General features: G+C 44.1%; 1 protein-coding gene across 27 annotated transcripts; it reads right to left on the minus strand.

The window, feature by feature from the left end:
* Positions 1-7,365: 7,365 nt before the first annotated feature.
* Positions 7,366-19,793, minus strand: LOC109786666 (uncharacterized). 27 transcript variants are annotated; one of them, XM_073508540.1, is made up of 18 exons: positions 19,394-19,765; positions 19,045-19,185; positions 18,659-18,724; positions 18,454-18,535; positions 13,901-14,097; positions 13,718-13,820; positions 13,368-13,627; positions 13,196-13,284; positions 11,423-11,491; positions 10,324-10,433; positions 10,146-10,251; positions 9,917-9,998; positions 9,723-9,833; positions 9,285-9,638; positions 9,062-9,199; positions 8,751-8,987; positions 8,625-8,670; positions 7,366-7,631 (listed from the first exon to the last, which is right to left on the minus strand). In XM_073508540.1, the coding sequence occupies exons 5-9, from the start codon at positions 14,087-14,089 to the stop codon at positions 11,476-11,478; spliced, it is 657 nt and encodes a 218-aa protein (XP_073364641.1). In that variant the 5' UTR covers positions 14,090-14,097; positions 18,454-18,535; positions 18,659-18,724; positions 19,045-19,185; positions 19,394-19,765; the 3' UTR covers positions 7,366-7,631; positions 8,625-8,670; positions 8,751-8,987; positions 9,062-9,199; positions 9,285-9,638; positions 9,723-9,833; positions 9,917-9,998; positions 10,146-10,251; positions 10,324-10,433; positions 11,423-11,475. The 27 variants fall into 27 exon arrangements, with proteins under 27 accessions (XP_073364641.1, XP_073364655.1, XP_073364654.1 ...); XM_073508554.1 differs by having other exon boundaries at positions 9,285-9,398; positions 9,473-9,638; positions 10,146-10,433; positions 19,394-19,741; XM_073508553.1 differs by having other exon boundaries at positions 8,751-8,930; positions 13,901-14,127; positions 19,394-19,717.
* Positions 19,794-24,578: the final 4,785 nt, after the last annotated feature.

Here is a 24,578-nt window from a genome sequence, read left to right on the forward strand (position 1 = left end):
ATCCAGCTCTAAAATTGACCGGTCTTGTGTAATAGAGGCTGGTGGCTTAACGGCCGATGAGGTATGCGGTTTAACAAGTCCGCTTTGTACTACGGCTGTGATGGCCGTGGTATACTCCTCGGAACGGAGGGGGTGTTCCGTGTTTCCATTGATTGTTATGACGCCGCGTGGACCGGGCATCTTAAGCTTTAGATAGGCGTAGTGTGGGACCGCATTGAAACGAGCGAACGCGGTCCGCCAAAGCAGTTCATGGTATCCACAGTAGAACGGAACAATATCGAAGATTAAGACTTTGCTTTGGAAGTTGTCCGGCGAACCGAAGATGACTTCCAGTGTGATTGAGCCCGTACAATGAGCTTCTTCGCCAGGTATTACACCTTTGAAGGTAGTTGTGGTGGGCTTGATCCTTGAGGGATCAATGCCCATTTTGTGAACAGTGTCTTGATAGAGCAAATTAAGGCTACTGCCGCCGTCCAAAAGGACTCGTGTGAGATGGAATCCATCAATGATTGGGTCAAGGATCGGAGCTACCGAACCTTTGTGACGGACACCTGTTGGGTGGTCATTGCGATCAAAAGTGATCGGACAGGCTGCCCATGGGTTAAATTTTGATACAACCGGCTTTATGGCGTAGTCGTCTCCTAGTGCACGCTTGCGCTCCCTCGTAGGGATGTGCGTCACAGATATCATGTTTACTGTTTTTACTTTGGGGGGAAATTGCTTTTGACCCCCGGCGTTTGGCTGGCGAGTCTCCTCGTCTTCGCTGTCACTAGGCGGCCCCTTCCCTTTGTGTTCGGCTTTGAGCTTGCTTGCTTGTTTGAAAACCCCACAATTTATGTTGGTATGGTTGGCGGGTTTGTCAGGGCTGCCATGAATTTGACAAGGCCGATCCAGTATCTTGTCTAAACTGGATGTACCATCTTTGTTTGCCTTGAATGGCTTCTTCCGTTGACCGGGTTTGGAACCACTGAATCCGACATTGACCGCCATGTCTTGGGTTCCTACATTGTTGTTTAGATGCTTGTTTTTATTGCATCGAGGCTTGCCATTGCCGTCCCTGACCTCAGAGGTGCCAGTATCGCTGGTGCTATTGTTTCGTCGAGCCAGCCAGCTATCTTCTCCCGCGCAGAAGCGGGTCATCAGTGCGGTAAGAGCTGCCATAGACTTTGGCTTTTCTTGGCCGAGGTGACGGGCCAGCCATTCATCTCGGACGCTATGTTTAAAGGCCGCTAGGGCTTCGGCGTCCGGACAGTCGACGATTTGGTTCTTTTTAATTAAGAACCTAGTCCAGAGCTTCCTGGCTAACTCTCCGGGCTGTTGGATGATGTGACTGAGGTCATCGGCGTCCGGAGGCCGGACATATGTACCTTGGAAGTTGTCGCGAAAGGCATCCTCCAGGTCTTCCCAGTTGCCAACAGAGTTTTCAGCGAGGCTATTTAGCTAGTGCCGGGCTGGTCCCTTTAATTTTAGTGGGAGGTATTTGATGGCATGTAGATCATCGCCACGGGCCATGTGGATATGGAGAAGGAAGATTTAAATCCATACTGCGGGCTCGGTTGTTCCATCATATGATTCGGTATGCATAGGTTTGAACCCTTCTGGGAATTCATGCTCCATTAGTTCATCAGTGAAGCAGAGGGCGTGTGCGGCACCTCTATATCTGGCCAGGTCGTGACGTAGCTTGGATTGAGTTCGTCTGCGGTTTTCGGCCCGGGCGTGATTATACTTGTCACGTACGGCTAGATAGCCATCGTCGCATGTCGGGGCACGCCCCCGTGATCTGTAGATCGATCTGGTCTGACCTGCTCTACTGTCAAGGTCTTGCCGCATGTCATATGCATGTCCCTGAGCTGTTACATCTCTACCTTTACAGCGAGGTAGTATGGGCTGGTGTTCGGCTTGAGTTGCCGTTTTGTCCCAGCCACGAGGTGGTCGGTCAGCCGCATTACGTGCTGATGGTGCGGGCTCGAGGGCCTCGTCGTCGAATTGGGGTAGTGGTGTACGCTTCAGGTAACTTTTGGTTGGGCGCTCGAGGCCGTATTCCTCGGCTGCCAGGACATTAGTCCACCTATCGTTGAGCAGATCTTGATCAACTTGAAGCTGTTGCTGCCTCTTTTTCAGGCTTCTTGCAGTGGCAATTAGCCGGCGCTTAAAGCGCTCCTGATCAAGAGGTTCCTCAGGCACGATAAAATCCTCAGTGCCGAGGCTCACCTCATCCTCGGACAGAGGAAGGTAATTGCTGTCCTCTGAGTCTTCGTTTTCAGCCTGTTCATCGGGGCTAACTTTCCCATCTTCCCGGTCGTCCTGTTCAGAGGTCGGCTCGACGGGTTCTTCTTTGTCTTCGGCATAGTCCGGAGTGTTGTTGCCTCCTGTGCCGATATTGTTGTCTTTTCCACGGCGTGATTTAGATCGGCGCCGCTGGCGTCGGCGCTTTGGCTGTGTCTCAGGAGGTTTATCCTCGACTGGATCTTCTTTATCGTCGCCGCTACCCTCTTTGGGTGTGTCCACCATGTACACGTCATGCGAAGAGGTGGCCGTCCAGCATCCGGTAAACGGCTGGTTTTCGGCCTGCTCTACTCTGGCATCGTCGTCCATACCGTCGATGCCATCGGAGCCGTAATCAAGCATGTCAGTTAAATCCTCGACAGTGGCTATGAAGTGGGTGGTGGGTGGGACATAAAATTCCTTGCTCTCAGCCCCTAGTCCGGGCTAGGCGTAGTTCGGACGTTGCTCCTCTGTAATGACGAGGGATCGCATTATGTCCAGAGCCTCGCTCAAAGGCGAGGTTTGGCCAGAGAGAAGGGAGTCCGTGGAGTACGGCGGGAGGGAGACTCCTTGGCCGGACTCGCACGATGCTGACTCCGAGGGTTCGGAGCCAGTGTCCGGAGAAGGGTCCGGCTTTATAATGGTTGCCAGCGACACTACCTCATCCGGCTCTCCCGTACTGGGTTTAGTAGCCGCAGATAGTCCGGCGGGCTCAGGAATCCCGTCTCGGACATGACGACGCGCTCCGGATCTAGAGCCAGAGCGGGGGTTGGAGTCGTGAATCCTTGTAAGATCAAGTCTCCTCAGATATCCGCGACATAGTCCAGATTTCCAAAACTAATCTGGTGACCTGGGGCGCAGCGATCGATCTGCTCTAGATGGCCAAGCGAGTTGGCCCGCAGTGCGAAGCTGCCGAATATGAAGCTCTGACCGGGGAGGAAAATCTCCCTCAGGGCAGCGTTGTTGTAGACGATGGATGAAGCCATCGAACCTTCCGATGACGACACAATGGAACTCTCAATGAAAGCACCAATGTCGGTGTCAAAACCGGCGGATCTCTGGTAGGGGGTCCCAAACTGTGTGTCTAGGTTCGATGGTAACAGGAGACGGGGGACACAATGTTTACCCTGGTTCGGGCCCTCTTGATGGAGGTAATACCCTACTTCCTGCTTGATTGATCTTGATGAATATGAGGATCACAAGAGTTGATCTACCACGAGATCGTAATGGCTAAACCCTAGATGTCTACCCTATATGATTATGATTGCCCCTACAGACTAAACCCTCCGGTTTATATAAACACCGGAGGGGCCTAGGGTTGTATAGAGTCAGTTTACAAAGGAAGGAATCTACATATCCGAATGCCAAGCTTGCCATCCACGCAAAGGAGAGTCCCATCCGGACACGGGAAGAAGTATTCTATCTTGTATCTTCGTAGCCCATTAGTCCGGCCCATGTTACATATTCTGGACGCCCGAGGACCCCTTAATACAGGACTCCCTCAGTCTCGAAGGTAGCTCATCGGGGAAAACGTCCTTGAATTCCTGCACTAGATTAGAAAACACTAAAGGTAGATGGTGAGAGGTGTTAGTCCTTGTTGCCTCATCTTTGCACAATAGGACATAGTGCATAACACTTGATGGGTTCTCACACACTTCTCTCATCTCTCTTTTGGTAGCGAATAGCACTAAGTTTTTCTTGTCGGTGATTAGTTGACTTGGTGTCATAGGTCGTAGCACGTACTCCTTTCCCTTCATCTTGAAGCTATAGTGATTGGTTCGCCATTGTGGATGATGTCGCGATCGAATTGCCAAGGTCGTCCAAGTAGGAGATGGCAAACGGACATGGGAACCACATAACACAACAAGGTGTCTTCGTATGCGCCCATCTTGAAGGAGACTTGAACGGTGTGCTCCACTTGAATGGTGCCGGAGTCACTAAGCCATTGGACCATGTAGGGATGGGGATTCTTCATCTTGACCAATTGTAGCTTGGAGCATAGTTCTTCACTTGCCAAGTTATGGCAACTTCCTCTGTCGATGATGACCTTAACGAAACGACTGTTGATGCCCGCCTTGGTGTGGAAGATGTGGCAACGTTGATCTTCGTCTTGTTGGTGTTGAAGTGTCAAGACCTTGGAGACAACGAGAGCGGGGCTTGAGTCATCGTCAAAAAATACTTGGTCATCTTCATTCACTTGCCGGTGCATAGTCACATGCTTAAGGGCTTCCATTTCTTCTTCACTCATGGACTCGTATGTGCCATTGTCGTTGGTGATCATGGTGCACCGATTGGTGCACTCGAATGTCTCGTGGCCTCGGCCTCCACATGTAAAGAATTTGATGGAGCTTGTCTTGATGGTCTCATCCGGTGGAGTTGTAGATGATGAAGCTCTCGGCTTGAAGTTGCTTGTAGTTGGAGGACGACTTGAGGTTGTCAAAGTTTTCTTGTAACTTGACTTGTCGCCTTTGCTTGTTATAGATTTTGTTGAGGTGGAAGGCGCCGTAGTCGTTGAAGCTTTATTGTAGGAGCCGTATGTCTTGGAAGAGTACTTGGCATACTTGTAGTCGTCTTGCACTTGTCGCTCCGCCTTGGTAGCTTGGTGCACTAGCTCTATGAGGTTCGTGTACGGTTGGAAGTCGGTGATCTTCTTGATAGGATGGTTGAGGCCATTCAAGAAACATGCCATGGTTTGCTCCTCATCTTCCGTGACATTAGCTCGTATCATGGCAATCTCCATTTCCTTGTAGTATTCTTCAACGGACTTGGTGCCTTGCTTGCGGAGTTGCAATTTCTTGAAGAGGTCGCGGCCATAGTACGTGGGTACAAAGCGCGCTCTCATGACAACCTTCATTTGAGCCCATGTTTTGATGAGTGGGTCACCTTTTTCTTCTTGCCTCTCAATGACTTGCTCCCACCAAATGAGGACATAGTCTTGGAACTCAAGAGATGCCCATGGCGATATTCTTCTCTTCTTCATAGTTGTGCAAGGGAAAGATCTTGTCAATTTTCAATGCCATGAAAGGTAGTCTTCGGGGTCATTGCTTCTGGCGAACTTAGGCATGGTGAACTTGAGATTGTCGTGGCGTTGCTCGTCATTGCGTATTTGTCGAGGGGGTTGACTTTCTTGCCGTGGTGGAGGATCTTGAGCCGCTTTCTCCTCGTGCTCTTCATGATTAGCTTGACGTTGAGGATGTGGAATTCTTGCATGGTTCCTCATGTCTTGGCGCTCCTCAAGGCGTGCGACTTCTTCTTGTCTCTCTCGGCGAAGGGCCTCTTCTTGTAGACGCACTTGGTGGTTGTGCTCATCGACGGCTCTTGTTGATTCGCGTAGAGCACCTTGGGCTTCAAGGGCTTGTTCCTCATGATGGTGTTGCTCTTTTCGAAGGGCATCGCCATCTTGATGTTCTTGTTGATCTTGGCATATTGGATCTTGCTCTTGGACCGGAGGATCATTAGCTTGGCGACGTATGTCGGCGTTCTGGGAACGGGGCTACCCATACTTGCCTGCCTGCGGCCCATGGCGTGGCTTCATTGACGTCCTAGTACGGCCCACCTTCGGCACCAACCACCCAAGACCCTTGCGAGGGGCCAAGCCTCGCGAGGTGGGCGATGCCAAGACCTCCAGGAGGAGCAGCCTCTGAGGGAGTCCTGGATTAAGGGGTCCTCGGACGTCCGGCCTATGTGACATGGGCCAGACTGATGTGCCATGAAGATACAAGATAGAAGACTTCCTCCCGTGTTCGGATGGGACTCACCTTTGCGTGGAAGGCAAGCTTGGCGTTCGGATATGAAGATTCCTTCCTCTGTAAACCGACTCTGTACAACCCTAGGCCCCTCCGGTGTCTATATAAACCGGAGGGTTTAGTCCGTAGAGGCAATCACAATCATATAGGCTAGACATCTAGGGTTTAGCCATTACAATCTCGTGGTAGATCAACTCTTGTAATCCTCATATTCATCAAGATCAATCAATCAGGAAGTAGGGTATTACCTCCATCAAGAGGGCCCGAACCAGGGTAAACATCGTGTCCCCCGTCTCCTGTTACCATCGACCTTAGACTCATAGTTCGGGACCCCCTACCCGAGATCCGCCGGTTTTGACACCGACATTGGTGCTTTCATTGAGAGTTCTGATGTGACGTCGAAGACAGGATTGATGGCTCACCTTGTTATCAAGGATAGTATCACCTCCGGAAGAGCCCTAGCCTCAGGCCAAACCCTCCAGCTGGGCGGCTTTACCATGATCGCCCGCTCGGCTGTCAAGCCGATGATGACTTCTCAGGTCATCAAAAATCGTCTCCGTGTTGACTCCGAGTACTCCATACGGATGGATCCGGCAGAGTTGTCATCTTTAAACGAGCTCCTGGATCGCATCGCCGCCATGGGGGTCGCTACAGACTATGATCAGATTGGGCTTAAACCCGATCAGGGAGAAATGAAATCTCCGCTAATCACCCATCAGATAGGGGTCGTAGAGGAGCAAAACAAGAACTCTCACTACACCACAACACTGCTTCTATGACAGATAGGTTGGTCGGAAAAACAGCGTCCGCTGACAGGAAGTCGGTCGGGAAAGAGTATTGCCGACCGACTGCGTCTGTTGGGCAAAGTCCAGACGGGAAAGCCTTTTGCCGACCGACATATCTTTGCCGACCGACAGTTGGATGGCGATACAAGATATTGCCGACCGAACTTCTGTTGGCACTACTATGAACCTTTCCCGACCGATTTTCCGTTGGTACTGTCCTTGAACTTTTCCCGATCGACTGTTTGACGGTGCAATCTTTGCCGACCGATATTCTGCTGGCTCTGCTATGTATCTTTCCCGACGGACAATTGGATGGTGTTTTTTTACCAACCGACTCTCCGTTGGCCTTGGCGTAAGCCTTTGCTGACCAATAATAGGACGTTACTTTCTTTTCCTAGCCAACAGTTCGGCAGCGGTTAGTTTAACTGAGCAATAAATATGAACCTGTTATATATTTCTCATCTGCTTTATACAATATCAATCAAGTTGCATATCTCATCACAGCACAATATCAATCAAGTTAACTAACTTGCATGTACTCACAAAAAAATAAATCATGACCAAAGAAGGATAAAACAGTAATTCATTCTCATAAGCCTTCCAACATTTATATGTTCCAGTCACCGAATCACTCGATAGGTTTACAAAATGATAGATGCATGTCCATCGATTGATTGTTTGCTCCATTACACAAAATACCCAGATGACAAGACGCCGCCATATAGGTCCACAAAATGATCCTAAAAGACACTGTTTTTGCTCCATTACACAAGATGTCTAGGGAACACGAACAGCCATCTTCATGGTTCCTTCATGGTCCTTTTGTATGTATTACCTACAAAGGATACAAAGTCACCGATGAATTCATGCATTCATAGAGACAATGGTGAAAATAATAATTGCATAAAGCATCAATGGCAGTGGGGTTTTAGTGTTATAAAAAACAGGGCAAGTCCTAAATAATGTGACAACATGTTTAATTAGAATTTGTACTGTGATAGACATAATAGAGCATCAATGCCTGATGGCCATGGAATATATTTCATCAAGAAATATGAGCAATATGCATCATCTGGCTGCAGTTTAGCATACGGCCAATTATTGGGAGCAACACATTCAGGTACAGACTCACGATGGTCTGTTTTTCTAGAAAAAACCACCAATTTTCTTTCTTTCTTTTCTCTGGGCTGGAAAAGACTGCAGTGCACCTGACGATTATATTTAGAAACCATCAGAGAATTACATATGCACGTTAGTGCCACAAATTATATTAAAGTAAGCCATTAATTTCACAGAAGCATATGTACTGTACATACAAATCTTTATAGGTATAAGAGCCAGAACCTGTGAAACCATCAGGTTATGCATAAGAGAAATAAAGAAGATAGAATGTAAACAGGATTCAGAAAATAGCAAAACTATAAAAAAAATTGTATGACTACTTTATGGACATGAATCAGGATTCGGTATGAGGATAAAATGTACATATGGACATGAATCTAATTTATTGCTAGTGGCATAACTAAAAAAATTGTATGACTACTTTAAGATCCAAAACTTGCTAATGGCACCTGACCATTATATTCAGAACAGTAGATGTACTTTAGTGCACAAATTAAATTAAATTTAGAAATTATTGTACACTTGTACATCTCCAACAAGTTTATGCGTCGCTGTCTAGTACATCGCTAGTGCTATTTGAGTATCTTGGTGGCTGATGCGTGGGGTCACAATGGCTATGCTATAAATTTTTGGTGTGTGACAGTACCTTAGCAACTTGTGTACTTTGAGCAAAAGAAAGCAGCAAGAAGCATCTCTTTTACAGTACCTTAGCGGCGGGATGAGGAAGATGCCCCTGGTTTGTAGGGTTTCATCTAGCAAAGTGATCATGAGTCAGTATCACACATCAAACAATTTGAGATAAGTGGAAATAACACATATTGTAGGTGATTACCTTGCTAGATGGCCATGCAATGGTCCTTGTGACAGCATCAGCGATAATTTGTAAACCATCATCTTCATAAGGCACATTGGCATCCCTTCTGATAGCAACATTGACAAGAACCTCATAAGTTGCTGGTCCAAGGGGCTCTCCGCCCACAATAGTGTCTGGGTCAACTGAGATAATCGTTGCCTTGGTAACAGGAGTTTCAGGACCAGTCCATGCATATAGAAGCACATCCATAATAATCTGAATCAATGATTATTTTAGAAACATGAAAATGAAACAGAATTTAAACATATAGGTAAGGATGTGAAGATTACAAGGCTTTCATCTTCATGGGCTGATGAGCTTCTTGCAGGGGGCTTTGCAACAACTCTTCTATGAACAAATGGCTCTTCATCATCCTGGTCAACATCTTCTTCAGCATCGTTATCTTCCTCAGCTTCAACTCTGGAGTTCTACCAGACAACAATATGGAAATAGAGTTAGTGCATGCAAGATGGATTAATGATGCAATGAAAATATGTGAAAATAGTTCATTACTTGTCGAGAATTGGAACCGTGCTGCGAGCTAGGAGTTTCCAGATTATGCCTTCCTTGTGAAGCTAACATCAATTCCATTCGGTTCATTTGTTCCTCCATTTGTTGTACATGCCCCTGGAGCATGTTAAAGCGATTTTCAGCTTCTCGGCGCCCTTCCATTGCAACTAGAACTCTTGTACTCAGTTTACCCCGTGTACCCGGTGTGCCCAAATCTTGAGGTGTTGGCCCTAGACCTAACACACGGACACGACCCCTGGGCTCCTTCAGTCCACATACACGTGCAAACAAATCACCTTCTTTAATTCTTTTGTCCTTCCATTCAAGGTGCTTTTCAGCACTCTCTATGAGTTCTTTCTGCAAAATGATATTTACTTGCTCTATAAATTGTACTTGTACAATTTCTGAGTAATACTGAAAAATATGGCAAAAGAGACTTACAATTGTTCTTGCTGCCTACGGCACATAACTCCCTTTCCTTTCCCCTTTGTTGCATGTATGTGTTTCGATATAAACTTCATCTCTCTAAGGATCATGCCCAAGTTTGATAGCCTACAATCATTTATTTATTTCAATATGCATTAGTCACTGAATCACAATGGCATATCATTTATAATTGGGGTAATTGTTTTTACCATTTCATTGGCAACACGGGCATGACTCTTGTTGCCAGATGTATGAGGTGCTGCATTGGCACGATTCTTTTTGGCGATAGCACTACGAACAACAAGCAAAAAGTAAAGGAGATTTATCACACATATTGTTTGTGTTTTGAGAATCATTACATGCATATTTGTTTATCTATGTCCAGGACAGAGTGTGCTGCAAAGATATACTACAGTTTTGATTAGCAGGATGACTTACTTCAAATGTTGAAGATCTCCAATAAGTAATAAGGGTATTCCAGTGTAGCGACCCGACCCGAATGGATCAAGTCTCTGTGCTTAAGTGTCATCCCTAGATCGGTATGCTGACACACACAGTACTCGAGGATTTATAACAGAGGTAAATCACATGCATAAAGTAACGTAAATACTATTACCTCAATCCAAATAGCGGAAGTAACAAGGTTGTGGATTCCCATCAACACCAACGGCAAAGTTGAGTGTAGAAATCGTAACCCTAACGTATCACTTACTCGTCGTAAGAATCCTGCAACATGAAACGTTGCAGCCCGAAAACGGGTCAGCACATGGAATATGCTGGCAAATTCACACCATAGAGAAATGATGAACAAAGGCTATCACTACATGCATATATGGCTGGTGGAAAAGCTCTATGGTTATAATGTTTTTGCGAAAAGCCAAATTTTCCCTACTGCAAAGGAATAAATTTTATTTAACTATCATGGTGGTTGTGAAACATTGAGATGGTTGACAGCATCTCAATCCCAATTAAGTATCATCATTAACCCAACAAAATTAATTAAGTAACATGATGAGATTCACATGATAATCCAAGTACTAGATACTCAAGTTGTCCATAACCGGGGACACGGCTAACCATGATTAGTTTGTACACTCTGCAGAGGTTTGCGCACTTTTCCCCACAAGACTCGATCGCCTCCGCTTGATTTTCGCACTACATGATGTTTGAGAAACGGATGACCGAGACACAGTCTTTCAGAAACAATAACTCTTTACTCCGGGTGGACAGTTACACCTACTTTCCCCTACATCTGCTAGCCCACCTCTTCAAGAGATCATGTAACCTACTCAACTATGCTAGAGCCCATAATAGCTTGTGGCTGCACACGGAAGTTTCTAGCATGAATAATCTCATGATCCCTTTGAACCTGGGTGGCGGTACTTAGAAAAACAGGCAACACTGGGTTCTCCAGGTGCCTCAATCCACCCAGATGTAAGTTTTAGTTGCCACCTTAAGTAAACCATTAATTAACAATCTCACATCTGTCGTGAATATCTCTCAAACCCAATCCACGTCTACTAGCATAGCATGGTGATATAAGCAAACGTAGAAGTAACTCCCAAGGGTTTGATAATAAACAGGGCAATAGGTACTACCTCAACTACTTCCCAATACCCACAATTTAATTAGATCCTAACCATGCAATGTTTGAGGATTTGTCTAATGCAATAAAACTGGGTAGTAAAAGAGGTATGATCAAAGTGTGAACTTGCCTGCAATGTTGATGAAGATGATTCGCACTCAATACTCTGGATAGATCTACTCGTCACACTCCGGTCAATCTATCGTGAGCAAGCAATAGTAACCACACATAAGCAATCAAGCAAAAGAATCAAAGAAAAGATCACAGAAAACTTCGAAAACAAGCAAATAACTCTTGCAACATAAAAAAGTTTCTAACAGTACCAAAATTAGATGGATTTGGCCTTATCAGAAAGTTTAGGTCAAGAGCTTCGCTTTGCAAAAAGAATCAACTCAAACGGAGTTACGGAACTTAAGTTATGAACAAAAGAAGTTTGAATATGAATTTGAACAAATTTCGAAATTTGAAAATTTCAAAAAGTTGACGTGACAGGTTAACTGGATAGGTGAAAACAAGACGAAACTATAGGCGCTGGTTTCATCTAATTTGGATGAACGAGTAAAAAGTTATGGCTATTTGAAAAATCAGGGCCAAGCTGTTTTGCAGAAAAAAAATAGCTACGGCTAAAAAAAATTAGGTCTAACGTATAAATACAGAGAACGAATAAATATACCTAAAAGACGACTTCGGAGTGAGGAGACAACTTCCAAAAGTCCCGCCGGAGAGGAGAAATATATTTTTCTTTAAGGAAACTAGTCAAACCAAAATTTTGATTTAACCCAAATTGGATGATTTTTGGAGGCTCTATGGGTCTATATTTATTGGTGGAAAAAAGGCTTAAAGGTCAAAGGCTAGGCAATGTGGGACTAAACGTAAACGAAAAACAAAAAAAAGAAGAGAAAAACGCATGGGCCTAAAGCCTCGGCCGGCCGCGCGTGCGTGCAGCAGTTTTTTTTCCAAACACTAAAAAAAGGGAAAAAAATATATTTTTTTGCAAACATAACCAAAAAAACATGGGCTGGCATGGGTGCACTGTGCATGTAGGCGACGGATAAAATTTGGGCGGCACGTACAGTTTTTTTCTTTTTTTTGAAACAGAAAGGAAAACTGTATAACGAAAACAAAAATAAAATTGTACATAGGCATATTATATATCAAAATTTTAAGAAAAAGATTTCCTACAGCATGCGCATTTTTCTAGTATTAAATAAAATCCACAAAATTCAAATAAATCAAAGAGTGCTACTGCTCTACTAAAATCCAATAAAAATCATTTTCAAAATACCAAAATTAATTCAAATTTATTTCTCTCCAATTTTCTGTTGTAGGGAATCATGTTACCCTATTTTCCATATATTTTTATTTTGGAGAAAAATAATTTGAATAAAACCCAAATACTCCAAATTGAAAATAATTTCCAAAAGGACTTTAAATTAGATCCTTTTAAACTTCCAACTCATATTTCATATGTTTTGAAGAAGTCATTTTATCTTCTCTCATGAAAATCATTGAGTTGCTTGAAGTTTCTGAATTGGAAATATTTTCAAATGATATTCAAATATTTTCAACACCCCTTTTCATTTAAATAAATGGAAGAAGTCATGTCATCTTCTCTCGAGGGTTTTGTGATGAAAAGAATTTGAATTCATGGAGATCATAAAAGCAAAATGAAAGTTTGGGAAAGTCCTTTTATTCCCTCTCATTTAACTTTCAAAAGATTTCGAATTCACTCACTTTCAGTCAATCAATCACACAACAATCCAACAAACAATCAAATCTATCTATTTATTATAACATTCCAAAATTTAGAATTTTGGGATGTTACATCCAGTCAGCTTCACCAATTCTGCTTTCACGTCTTTTCATAAGTTGTGCATCAGTGAGCGCAGCATCAAACTTGTACCTCTTTAAATTTGACTTCCAATCCTTCCATTTTATGTGTGAAGTGTTGATAACAAAGCTCAAAGCAGTTGAGTCCAGCTCATAAAATGCCTATTAAAATGAGAGAAAACAGGACACTCAGTTAGATGGCACTAAAAAGGAGTGTGTAAGTTATAAATTATGCTCATTTCTACCTTCAAGGTCTCCCACACTAACAACTTTTTTTCTACATCAACATCTCGCAAGTCTAACTCTGCAGGTGGTATATGCTTCCTCACCAAAGTACCAATGAAATTGGCAAATTCAGTTGCATCTGGCCCAAGAGGCTGCCCATCCCCATTAAGTGGAATATGGATTTTGGGTTGATTCAGCCTTTCATATATGTTAGCCTTTCGAGTAATTTTTCTTCCACCTTTCTTTTGACTACCATCATCATCCAGCTCACGAGTAATATCTTCATGCAAGAAAATTAACATAGTCATACAACAATTCTAGTGACATTACGTTACAATATGAACAATTCTAGCAAGTGACATTAGGCTACCTTTGGAAGGCTGATGCTCAGGATCAACATGATCTTGATCTTTTGATACCCTAGACCTCAAAACACGTCCTTCATTCGCGCTTACAGGTGCGCTGGAGGGTGCCTGCATAGATATATATGTTAGTGTTGCAAGCTACATTTGCTTCCTTCAGGTAGAACATGAATGTGATGGAAGCTACATACCTTTCTTTTCTTTTTGGCGGCTTTGTTTGCTTCCATATCTTCCTGCATAGAAGCTCTTGTTTCCCGTACCGCTGCTAGACGTTTATCATTTTCTTCAATCCTCTTACTTCTCAGTAGTTCATACTCTACCGCTTTTAGTTGTTCCTCCATGACTGCACCATCTTTAGCTTTTCCGTTTGCGCTTGCCATTTTTCCTCCTGCAAAAGACACACTACATGAGTACATCGCTGAAAATACAAAACATTAAAGGATCATACACAACTTAGTTTTTTTCAATATCACTTGCTTTAAGAACTAGTCCATCTATATCTGTCCTAGCAGAACCAATGCATCCATCCGCAACACTCACATGTATGGCAGTACATGGATCAGGCAACGTCACACGTAAAACATTACCATTATCATCTTGAGATTCTTCCATGTCATATAATGATGGAACAACAACAGTAGACCACTCAACATCAATGGGATCTTCAACATAGTAAACTTGAGTTGCTTGTGTGGCTAATATGAAGGGCTCGTCTGACATTTTCTCACCGGTATTGAACAAATGCTTGAAATTCACAGAAGTGATTCCAAACTGATCAGTTTGCACCCATTCATCTTCTACACGATTATCAACCCAGTCACATTTGAACAACACTACTTTCCCTTCATGTTGATAGTTCAACTCAAGAATTTCCTTTATGATGCCATAATAGGTTTTGTTTCTTACACTAATATTGTCACCTTTTCCTTTTGTAAAGGATGTGGTTTGTGCAACAAGAGCTACTCCACTACTCTGAAATGGCCGGCCCTCATCATATGATTGTGTATGAAAGTCTATCCCATTTATAGTGTAGCTACTATACTTCATAGCAACCAAGTTTGGCTCTTTAGATAATATTTTTATCTCATGAGGTGCTTCATCGCCCATTTCTGCCACCTGTGATTATGAAATGCTATTGTTACTCTACAATGGGATGGAATTATATGTCTTATAGGTTGACAGTCACATGCCCACTTACGTGCAATTTAAACCACTCATGAAAGGTCTTGTAATGCACATGCTTGACTTCTCGATGACTTCGAACACCAATAGAAGAAAGGTAATCCATATGTTTGCTGCATATAGGTTATATTTAGAGAAAAGTATGTTTTTGGTCCCTCAAGTTCCCATAAAGTATAGGCTTCGTCCCTCAAGATTTTTTGGTATACGTTTGGTCCCTCAAGTCTCAAAACCGGATAAGTTTGGTCCTAAACCAGATTTTGAGTATATTGACCAGTTTTGACCGCCACAAAACCGCCCGATGAACAGTAAATTTGAAAAAAAAAACTTCAAAAAAATCTGAAATTTTTTGGGGCCGAATATGCTTACATGCACAAGATGCGAACAAAATTTCAGGCTCTTTCGGCACGCGAGGAGCTCGTGGCAAAAAGAAAACAAAAATATCTGCCTGATGAATAGTAAATTCGAAAAAAATCAAAACAAAATCAAAAAATTATGAAACTTTTTGGGGTCCAATATGATTAAGTGCGCAAGGTGCGACGAAAATTGTCCTGAAATGAGATCGGACGGGCTCTTGCAAAAATTTTGTCATTTTTTGAAGTTTTTTTTTCAAATTTACTATTCATCGGGCGGTTTTGTGGCGGTCAAACCCGGTCAACATGCTCAAAATCTGGTTTAGGACCAAGCTTATCCGGTTTTGAGACTTGAGGGACCAAATGTATACCAAAAATTTTTGAGGGATCATGTCTATACTTTGTGGGAACTTGAGGGACCAAAAACATACTTTTCTCTTATATTTATCAATTGACAAGGAGGAGAGAAATAACCTAATAGCAATACATAGTAGGGATATCTTACTGTAGGTAGGGTTCTATGTTGTCATAATTGTACAAGACGTATCTGTGGGCTTGCAGCCAAGTTTTGTTATCTAACATCACCATGCACTTGCCAGCCAGCCCTCGACCAATGTTGTGGAAGAAAGGAGTTGTATCACCAACTTCCATATCCAAACCTCCATCATTCCTAGCTCGATTCAACCGACTCTCATCATCCAAATAGTGTGAGCAAAATGTCAAGCTCTCCTCAAACAAATAGCCCTCTGCAATTGATCCTTCCACATGACTATCCTTCCACATGACTTCTGGTGTGGACATGTCCCTTGAGCTTTCCTATATACCTCTCTATAGCCCACATGCTGCGAAAATGTACTGGACCAGCTATCATTGCTTGTGCTGGAAGATGAACCATCAAATGCACCATAATATCGAAAAATGATGGGAGGAATATGGCCTCAAGAAGGCTCAAGGTCTCAGCTATTTCATCCTGCAACCTTTGCATGTCACTTATGCGAATAACTTGTGAGTACATTCGCTTGAAAAATCTGATCACACGAATCAGTACCGCACTCACTCTTTCTGGTAATGTTCTTCTCACTGCAAGTGGCAGCAAGTCTTGCAAAAGGACATGGTTGTCATGGCTCTTGAGCCCAGTTATCTTTTTGTCCTTAACATGCACATTACGGCGTATGTCAGATGCATAACCATTAGGAAACATGGCATTTTTAAATACTTTGCAAAATGTCCTCTGCTGATCAGATTCCATTGTGTAAGGTGCCGAAGGAAAAAAAACTTCATCATCATCAAGATCAATAGGTTGAAGATCCTTTCTAATATTGAGTGCTTGAAGGCCATATCGAGAATTAATATTATCCTTGGTTTTTCCATTGACTGCCAACAAAGTGTTAACTATGTTCTCACACACATCTTTTTCTATGTGCATGATATCAAAGTTATGATGCATCTTCAAATCCATCCAATATGGTAGTTTAAACCAAATAGACTTTCTTTTCCAAATGATCAACGGATCCCCTTTCTTGCGTTTCTTAGTTCTAGGCTTCTTCGTTATAGGATCCTTCCCAAACTTGGTTTGCATATTTTCGGTCAGCTCTAAGATTTGCCTACCGTAAAGTGGAACGGGTGTTGTCCCACGTTCTATGTCACCAAATGTGCGTGTATCATACCTCAAGGGGTGATATGCACGTAAGAACCTATGATGCCCCATATAGCAAGTCTTGCTACCATTTTTTAACCTAAGAGAACATAATTGAGAGTGGCATTCAGGGCAAGCTCCTTCTCCAAAGGAAGCACAGGGAACCAAAGACCCAAGACCCGGTTTATCCGTAATTTTGCATATTATGGCAGCATGCAACTGAAAATACTCTCCAGTTGAAGCATCATAGGTCCTAACACCATCAAGAAACATATCTACCATATCATCAACTAGTGGCTCAAGATAGACATCAATATCACTACCAGGAGAATTTCTGCCAGGAATCAACAATGATAGGATGAAATTTGATTGCTTCATAATCATCCAGGGTGGAAAGTTATAAGGAATCAATAATACTGGCCAAATGCTATGGCTGAGATTCATGGATCTAAACGGATTAAAACCATCAGCACATACTACAAGCTTAAGATTTCTGCTGTCTTTTGCAAAATCTTTATTTTTTTTATCAAAATCTTTCCAAAGGAGGGAATCTTTAGGATGCCTAATCAAGCCATCTTGTGTGCGCTCTTCTACATGCCATCTTGTGAGAGCCACAGTTCTGCAACACACAAACAACCTTTGAAGCCTCTTCTTTATTGGGAAGTAATGAAGAACCTTCTTAGGAACCTTGTGGACACGTTTCCCATCTGCACTCTTCCTTTCAGACTTCCATCTTGAAGCCTTACATTCTGGGCATAAATTGGCATTGGCATTGTTCTTCCAAAATAGAATGCAATCATTTTCACATGCATGGATATTAACATACCCAAGTCCTAGGCATTTGACTAGTTTTTTTAGCTTCATTGGAGTTTTTGGGAATTGCGGACTGAGGATAAGCATCTTTTAGTAGATCTAACAGCAGATCAAACCTTCTATCAGACCACCCTCCAAGCTGTTTGGTGTGAAGAAGTCTCACTAGGAAACGAAGCTTTGAGAAATTCTTACAGCCTGGATATAGCTCTTGTCTAGAATCAGCTTCAAGTTTGTGGAGAGATTCTAGAAAAGAATCATCCTGATCTAAACCACAACCATCTTCAAGATCTCCCCCTTTATCCAAACCAGCAGCAAGGTCTCTTAGCAAATCCGATATATCATCGCCCTCATCCCTATCGTCACCCTCATCTAGATTTGGAGGAATGGAAGGAGAAGAGACATGTTCTCCATGAAACATCCACTGTTTGTAGCCATCTACAAATCCCTCGCATACCAGGTGCTCACGGACTTCAGACTCTTCTCTCCAATATGAGTTCACACAGTTTTTGCAAGGACATAAGATTTTATTCTTGACCGATGATTTATTAAATGCAAAGCCTAGGAATTTGGCGAGCCCTTGTAAGTACTTCTCTGTATGCCTAAATGCAAGTGTACATGTGTAGTGTGTTATAATTACTTGAAGTACTATAAATACAGTGGCTCGAAAAAGAAAGGAAGAATCATAGAACCAATTCAATGGTAGTACACATAGCAAAGGTAGATACCACCATAAATAAACACACCAAAGATATGGTTGACTCACCAACTAGTGGAGGATGTCGTGACAAGCACGGAAGGGGATTACTGCGCCGCTGCTGGAAGTTGAGTCGTTGGTAGCAAGAATCCTAATAACCAACCAGATTACACACTACAAAAATCAGTGCCAAACATAAGGAGGTATCTCTACATATTCATGGGATCCACACACATGGAGGGCCTCTGGACCTGAGTGAGGCAGAGGAACTCACTTGAGTGGATGCAATAAGCACGTCGGTGGATAATCTCTTGAAGATGGGCTCCCATGGTGTAGCCTCCTGAAGGAAAAAATGCATAAGAGCCGAAGCCTAAGCAAAACCTTCAATTCATGTTCACACGCAACATTTGCTGGGTTGTGCTAGGAACACACTAAGATAACAACTTCAATAAATCTTGGAGCCACATTTGTTACAAAATACCAACAAGATATTAAGCTTACCAATTTCAGAAATAATATCTGTTTGTTAGCCACTAACTCCTAATCTATCTACCATTTCAGTTATTCACATAATTTCTGAATCAAACAGCCAGACTAAAAGCACTCCATCAACTAATCATATACTAAAAGAAAAATAAACAGTGGACACTCCACACACACCTTGTGCACTAAGGTGGTGTTTGGTTCAAGCAAATATGATGCTAGGTACAATCAAATACCACAAGCTGGTCACTAAGTACCAATGATTTTGCTATTCTTCTTCCTCTGCTCAATGGTACCAATAGTGGTTCTTTGTGCAACCTGCAACAAAAACAAAAGAGAGATGAAGTCAGGTCGTATGTACAGAGAGATGAAAATCCACACTGCGTGAGGTCTACCCATCCCCGCCACATGCGTTCTACGGAAGATCCATGTTCTCCCCGATGAGATTCTCGTTCCACACTGCCGGAGCTCCACGTTCCTCGCCACCGGAGCTACAACATGCCTCTAGGGGGGGGAGTAGCTGTACCTCAGACGCACGATGCCCCGATACAAGTTGAAGCAGCCACCCGGAGAGAACGGCGCGGGGCGGCGATGGACGGGCAGGACGGCGCGGGGAGGAGATGGACGGGCAGGACGGTGCGGGGCGGCGCAGGGCGGCCAGGGAGGCACGGGACGGCGTGGGGCGGCGCAGGGCGGTCAGGACGGCGTGGCCGAGGCATGACGGCGCGTGGCGGCACAGCAGAGGCAGGACGGCGCGGGGCGGGCAGGACGGCGCAGCGGAGGTCGTGGGACGGCATGGGGAACGACCGGCGGGAGGCGTGGGGCGGCGGTGGAATGGCTGGGATCTAGCAGTGTGTGGCGGCGTGGCTGGGGGAAAATGCTAGGGATTTGGCCCTTCGTGGGGATTGAAGTGATTTGGGGAAAAAACATTTCGCGGGATGGGCCAGACTTCGCGCTAAAATTTGGCCGAGGCCCATTTAGCATCTGACTGTTGGTCGGGATTATTTGCCGACCGATGGTCCATGGGCCATAAGGGAATTCCCGACCAACAGTTCGATGGTATATGTTTTATCATTCCCGACCGACAGTGTGTCACCGTAAAGAATTTTCCAACCCACAATCTGTTAGAAACTTTCATGGCCAACCGTGGGTCGGCAATAGTGACTTTTTCCCAACACACAACGGTGGTGCATGGTGTAGTGTCTTCCCCTATGTTGAAGACGAGTTATGTTCAGATTTCTGAGCTCGAAGAGCCGGATACCTGTCTGCAGGACGACACTCCCGGCCCTCCGAACCTAGAATCGGGCGTCAAGCCTGGAAAATAATTTAACATCCCGGAGCCCGAACTAATAAGCTCGGTAGTTTTTCAAACTCCGGACTCAAAATTGGGTCAGGGTTCGGATTGAAAGCCACCCACCCACCACAAGCAATATTCGCCAAGCAATTCCGGTCCTTCGAATATATGCGACCTCATGTACGTACGGCAGCAGTCTCAGGAAACAGTCCATCACTTTTGGGCTAGATTTCTCCTTGTCAAAGACAAGATTAAAGATTGCCGCGACGAGGACACGATTGCAGTATTCTGCAATAATTGCACGGACGAAGAAATCCTCAACGCCATCAACCACCATAGCGTATTACACTCCGCTGACTTAGCAACCATAGTACAGAAGTACTGCGCAATGGAAAGCGCCTGGAAAACTCAAACAGCTCGCTGGGAACCACCGGTCTCCACTCAACCCCTCGGGCGGGCAAAAAGGATGCACCCTCGCGGGGCACCTGACCCCATAGTGAAGAAAACTAAGCCCACTACGGGGCGCGGAACCATTCTGGATGGATGGCTCGATAGGCCATGCAAAATACACACGACACTGGATATCGTACCAACCCACAGCCTTAGAGCATGTTGGATACTCCGGCAAGTGGCCAAGAGCGGCGAGGATATCCTCAATAAGAACACCTCAGAGCAACGCCCCCCGGAGAACGACGACCTCAGAGTATTGATGGTCTTCGAGACTTTCACTTCAAACAATCAGCGCAAAGGGCACTCTGCGGCCTCGCCGAAATTTGCCACGTCGCACCAATAAACCCCTGGAACGACACGACCATAACTTTCAATGCCAGTGACGAACCAAATTTCCGGCAAGTCCGGGCACTAACCGCCTTGGTCCTCAATCCAATTGTGGAAGGCTTTTGGCTCTCTAAAGTGTTCATGGACGGCGGCAGCATGTAGCGACCAGACCTCAAATAGTCTAGTCTCTGTGCATCAATGTCATCCCTGGATCGGTAATGCTGACACGCACAATACTTTGAAGGATTTATAACAAAGTAGCAATCACACACTTATTACATCGAATAGTTCAAGAGAACTCAATACAATAAATATGGCTTAAGACCATCTAAAATACGATAGCAGCGGAAGGCTTGGAAGATAAAGTGAGTCCATCAACTCCAACGGCATCACTGAGTATAAGACCACGACCTAAGGCTCCTTACTCGTCGTCTGAAAAGTCTGCAACATGATACGTTGCAGCCCGAAAATGGGTCAGCACATGGAATATGCTGGCAAAGTAACACATAGAGAGTAATGAACAGAATAATGCTATCACTACATGCATATTTGGCTGGTGGAAAGCTCTATGGTTACAGTTTTGCGAAAAGCCAATTTTTCCCTACCACAAAGGAATAAATTTTATTTAACTATCATGGTGGTTGTTAAACATTGAGAAGGTACCTCCAACTCAATCCCAATTAAGAACGTGATTAACCCAATCAAATTAAATTAAGTAACATGATGATGAGATTCACATGATAATCCAAGAACTAGATACTCAAGATGTCCATAACCAGGGACACGACTAATCATGATTAGTTTGTACACTCTGCAGAGGTTTGTGCACTTTTCCCCACAAGACTCGATCGCCTCCGCTTGATTTCTTACACTACATGGTGTTTGAGAAACGGATGACCGAGACACAGTCTTTCAGAAACACTACTCTTTACTCCGGGTGGACAGTTACACCTACTTTCCCCTACATCTGCTAGCCCACCTCTTCAAGAGGTCATGTAACCTACTCAACTATGCTAGAGCCCATAATAGCTTGTGGCTGCACACGGAAGTTTCTAGCATGAATAATCTCATGATCCCTTGGAGTCTGGGTCGCGGTCCATAGGATGATCACACGGGTACTCCGGGATATCCAAAAATACAGGCAACACTGGTTTCTCCAGGTGCCTCAATCCACCCAGATGTAAATGAAAGTAGCCACCTTAAGTTGAACCATAAATTAATAATCTCACATCTATCATGAAGAATTCACTCAAACCCAATCCACGTCTACGAGCATAGCATAGCAATATAAGCAAACGTAGAAGTAACTCCCAAAGGTTTGATAGTAAACAGGACAATAGGTACTACCTCATCTACTTCCCAAAACCCACATATTAATCAAATCCTAATCATGCAACTGTTTGAGGATTGATCTAATGCAATAAAACTGGGTGATGAAAAGTATGATCAAAGTGTTACTTGCCTTGCTGATGATCCATGAAACCTAGAGACTCGTAGTAGCACGCTTCGCACTCCGGGTACTCTATCGCAAACAAACAATACATACATAAGCAATCAAGCAAGGGTGCACGAAATAAAACTCAAAATAAGAGATCTAACCAGAAAGTTCAACTTAAGAACTCTGGTTTGCAAAAAGAATCAATTCAAACGAAGCAACGAAGGTCAAACGGCGAAAGAAACAAGCTTTGTTTACTAATCTGGATCTAAGTCAAATTTTACAGTAGCAAAAACTTGTTTCAGTTGGTTAAATGGAAAGAGAATTTTGAGACGAAACTCTAGGCGCTTGAATCGCCTGATTCCGATAAACGAGCGAAAAGTTATACTAAAACGAAAAACAGATCGGAAATCGCGATCAGGAATAATCGTGGAAAATCCGAGAAAAAGAAAAACTGACGAACAGGCTAATGATCAAACGTTCGCTGTCAGTAAAAAAACGAAAACCGTTCGTTAAAATGAACGAACGAACGGGCGTTCTCTATTTAACTAAACCGGGAAAAAAAATTAAACCGATCTAATATAAAAAAACGCATCTCGGTTTCGAAATAAAACCAAACGGTTTTTCGAGAAAAACCGGCGGCTACCTCGGTTCGCGTGATGGTGGCGGCGGCGAGCGGCTCCGGCGGGTGGCGGCGTCGGGCGAGAGGCGGCGGGGCTCCGGCGGGCGGCGGCGGACGGCGGCGGGGCTCCGGCGGGTGGCGGGTCGGGCGGCAGGGCGACGTGGGCGGCGGCGCGGGGCGGCGGCGGCGCGGGCAGCGGCGGCGGCTAGGGTTTCGGGGCGGCGGCGACTTGGGCTGAGGCGGGGCTCGGGCCGCGGCTTTAAAGGCCGGCCGGGCTGAGGTGTCCGGGTCGGACACGGCCCGTAAGGCGGTTGACTTTAAAAAAAATCGGACATGCAGAAAAAGTGAGAAAATAAATACTAAACGGACTCCAAAAATCCCGAAATAAATTTTCCCCATCCTCTAAAAATAAGCCGGAGAAGATGAACATTTATTTGGGCCCAAAATGAAATTTTGAAAAACGCGTATTTTTCCTAATTCGAATAAAATCAAATAAAATCCAAATAAAATCAAATATTTGTTTTTAATATTTTTCCTTCAATATTTCATTATTTGTCGAGAAGCCATTTTATCCCCTCTCATATATTTTGATATGAAATATTTTCGGAGAGAAAAATAATGAAAACAAATGATCCTATTTTCAAAATTTGAGAAAACCCAAATATGAAAATAACGAAATCCCCAACTCTCTCCGTGGGTCCTTGAGTTGCGTGAAATTTCTAGGATCGCAAATCAAAATGCAATAAAATATGATATGCATGATGATCTAATGTATAACATTCCAAATTGAAAAATTTGGGATGTTACAAACCTACCCCCCTTAAGATGAATCTCGCCCTCGAGATTCGGGTTGGCTAGAAAATAGGTGAGAGTGGTCCTTCCGTAGATCTTCCTATTGCTCCCAGGTGGCTTCATCCTCGCTATGGTGACTCCACTAAACTTTGCAAAACTTGATAACCTTGCCGCGGGTGACTCGGCTGGCATACTCAAGAATCTTAACTGGTTTCTCCTCATAGGTCAAGTCACTATCCAGCTGAATCGCTTCCAATGGCACTGTATCTCGCAGTGGTATCTCAGCCATCTCTGCATGGCACTTCTTCAGCTGAGAAACATGGAACACATCGTGAACTCCCAACAATCCTTCGGGCAATTCCAACTTGTAAGCAACTTCCCCCATACGCTCCAAAACTTTGTATGGTCCTACAAAACGTGGCGCTAACTTTCCCTTAACTCCAAAGCGCTTTACTCCTCGAAGTGGTGATACTTGAAGATAAACTCTGTCTCCGACTTCGTAAACTGTCTCCTTGCATTTAGAATTCGCATAACTCTTCTGCCTGGACTGGGCTACCTTGAGCCTATCGCGAATCAACTTCACTTTCTGTTCAGACTCTTTAATCAAATCTGGTCCAAACAACTGGCGGTCTCCAACTTCGTCCCACAACAACGGTGTCCGGCCCTCCTTCCGTACAGAGCTTCGAAAGGGGCCATCTTCAAACTGGATTGATAACTATTGTTGTAAGAGAACTCTGCATATGGCAAATTGTCGTCCCATCTAGATCCATAATCTAGCGCACAAGCTCTCA

The sequence above is a fragment of the Aegilops tauschii genome, chromosome 2 (assembly GCF_002575655.3).
Source record: "Aegilops tauschii subsp. strangulata cultivar AL8/78 chromosome 2, Aet v6.0, whole genome shotgun sequence".
In the NCBI taxonomy this organism is placed as follows: domain Eukaryota; kingdom Viridiplantae; phylum Streptophyta; class Magnoliopsida; order Poales; family Poaceae; genus Aegilops; species Aegilops tauschii.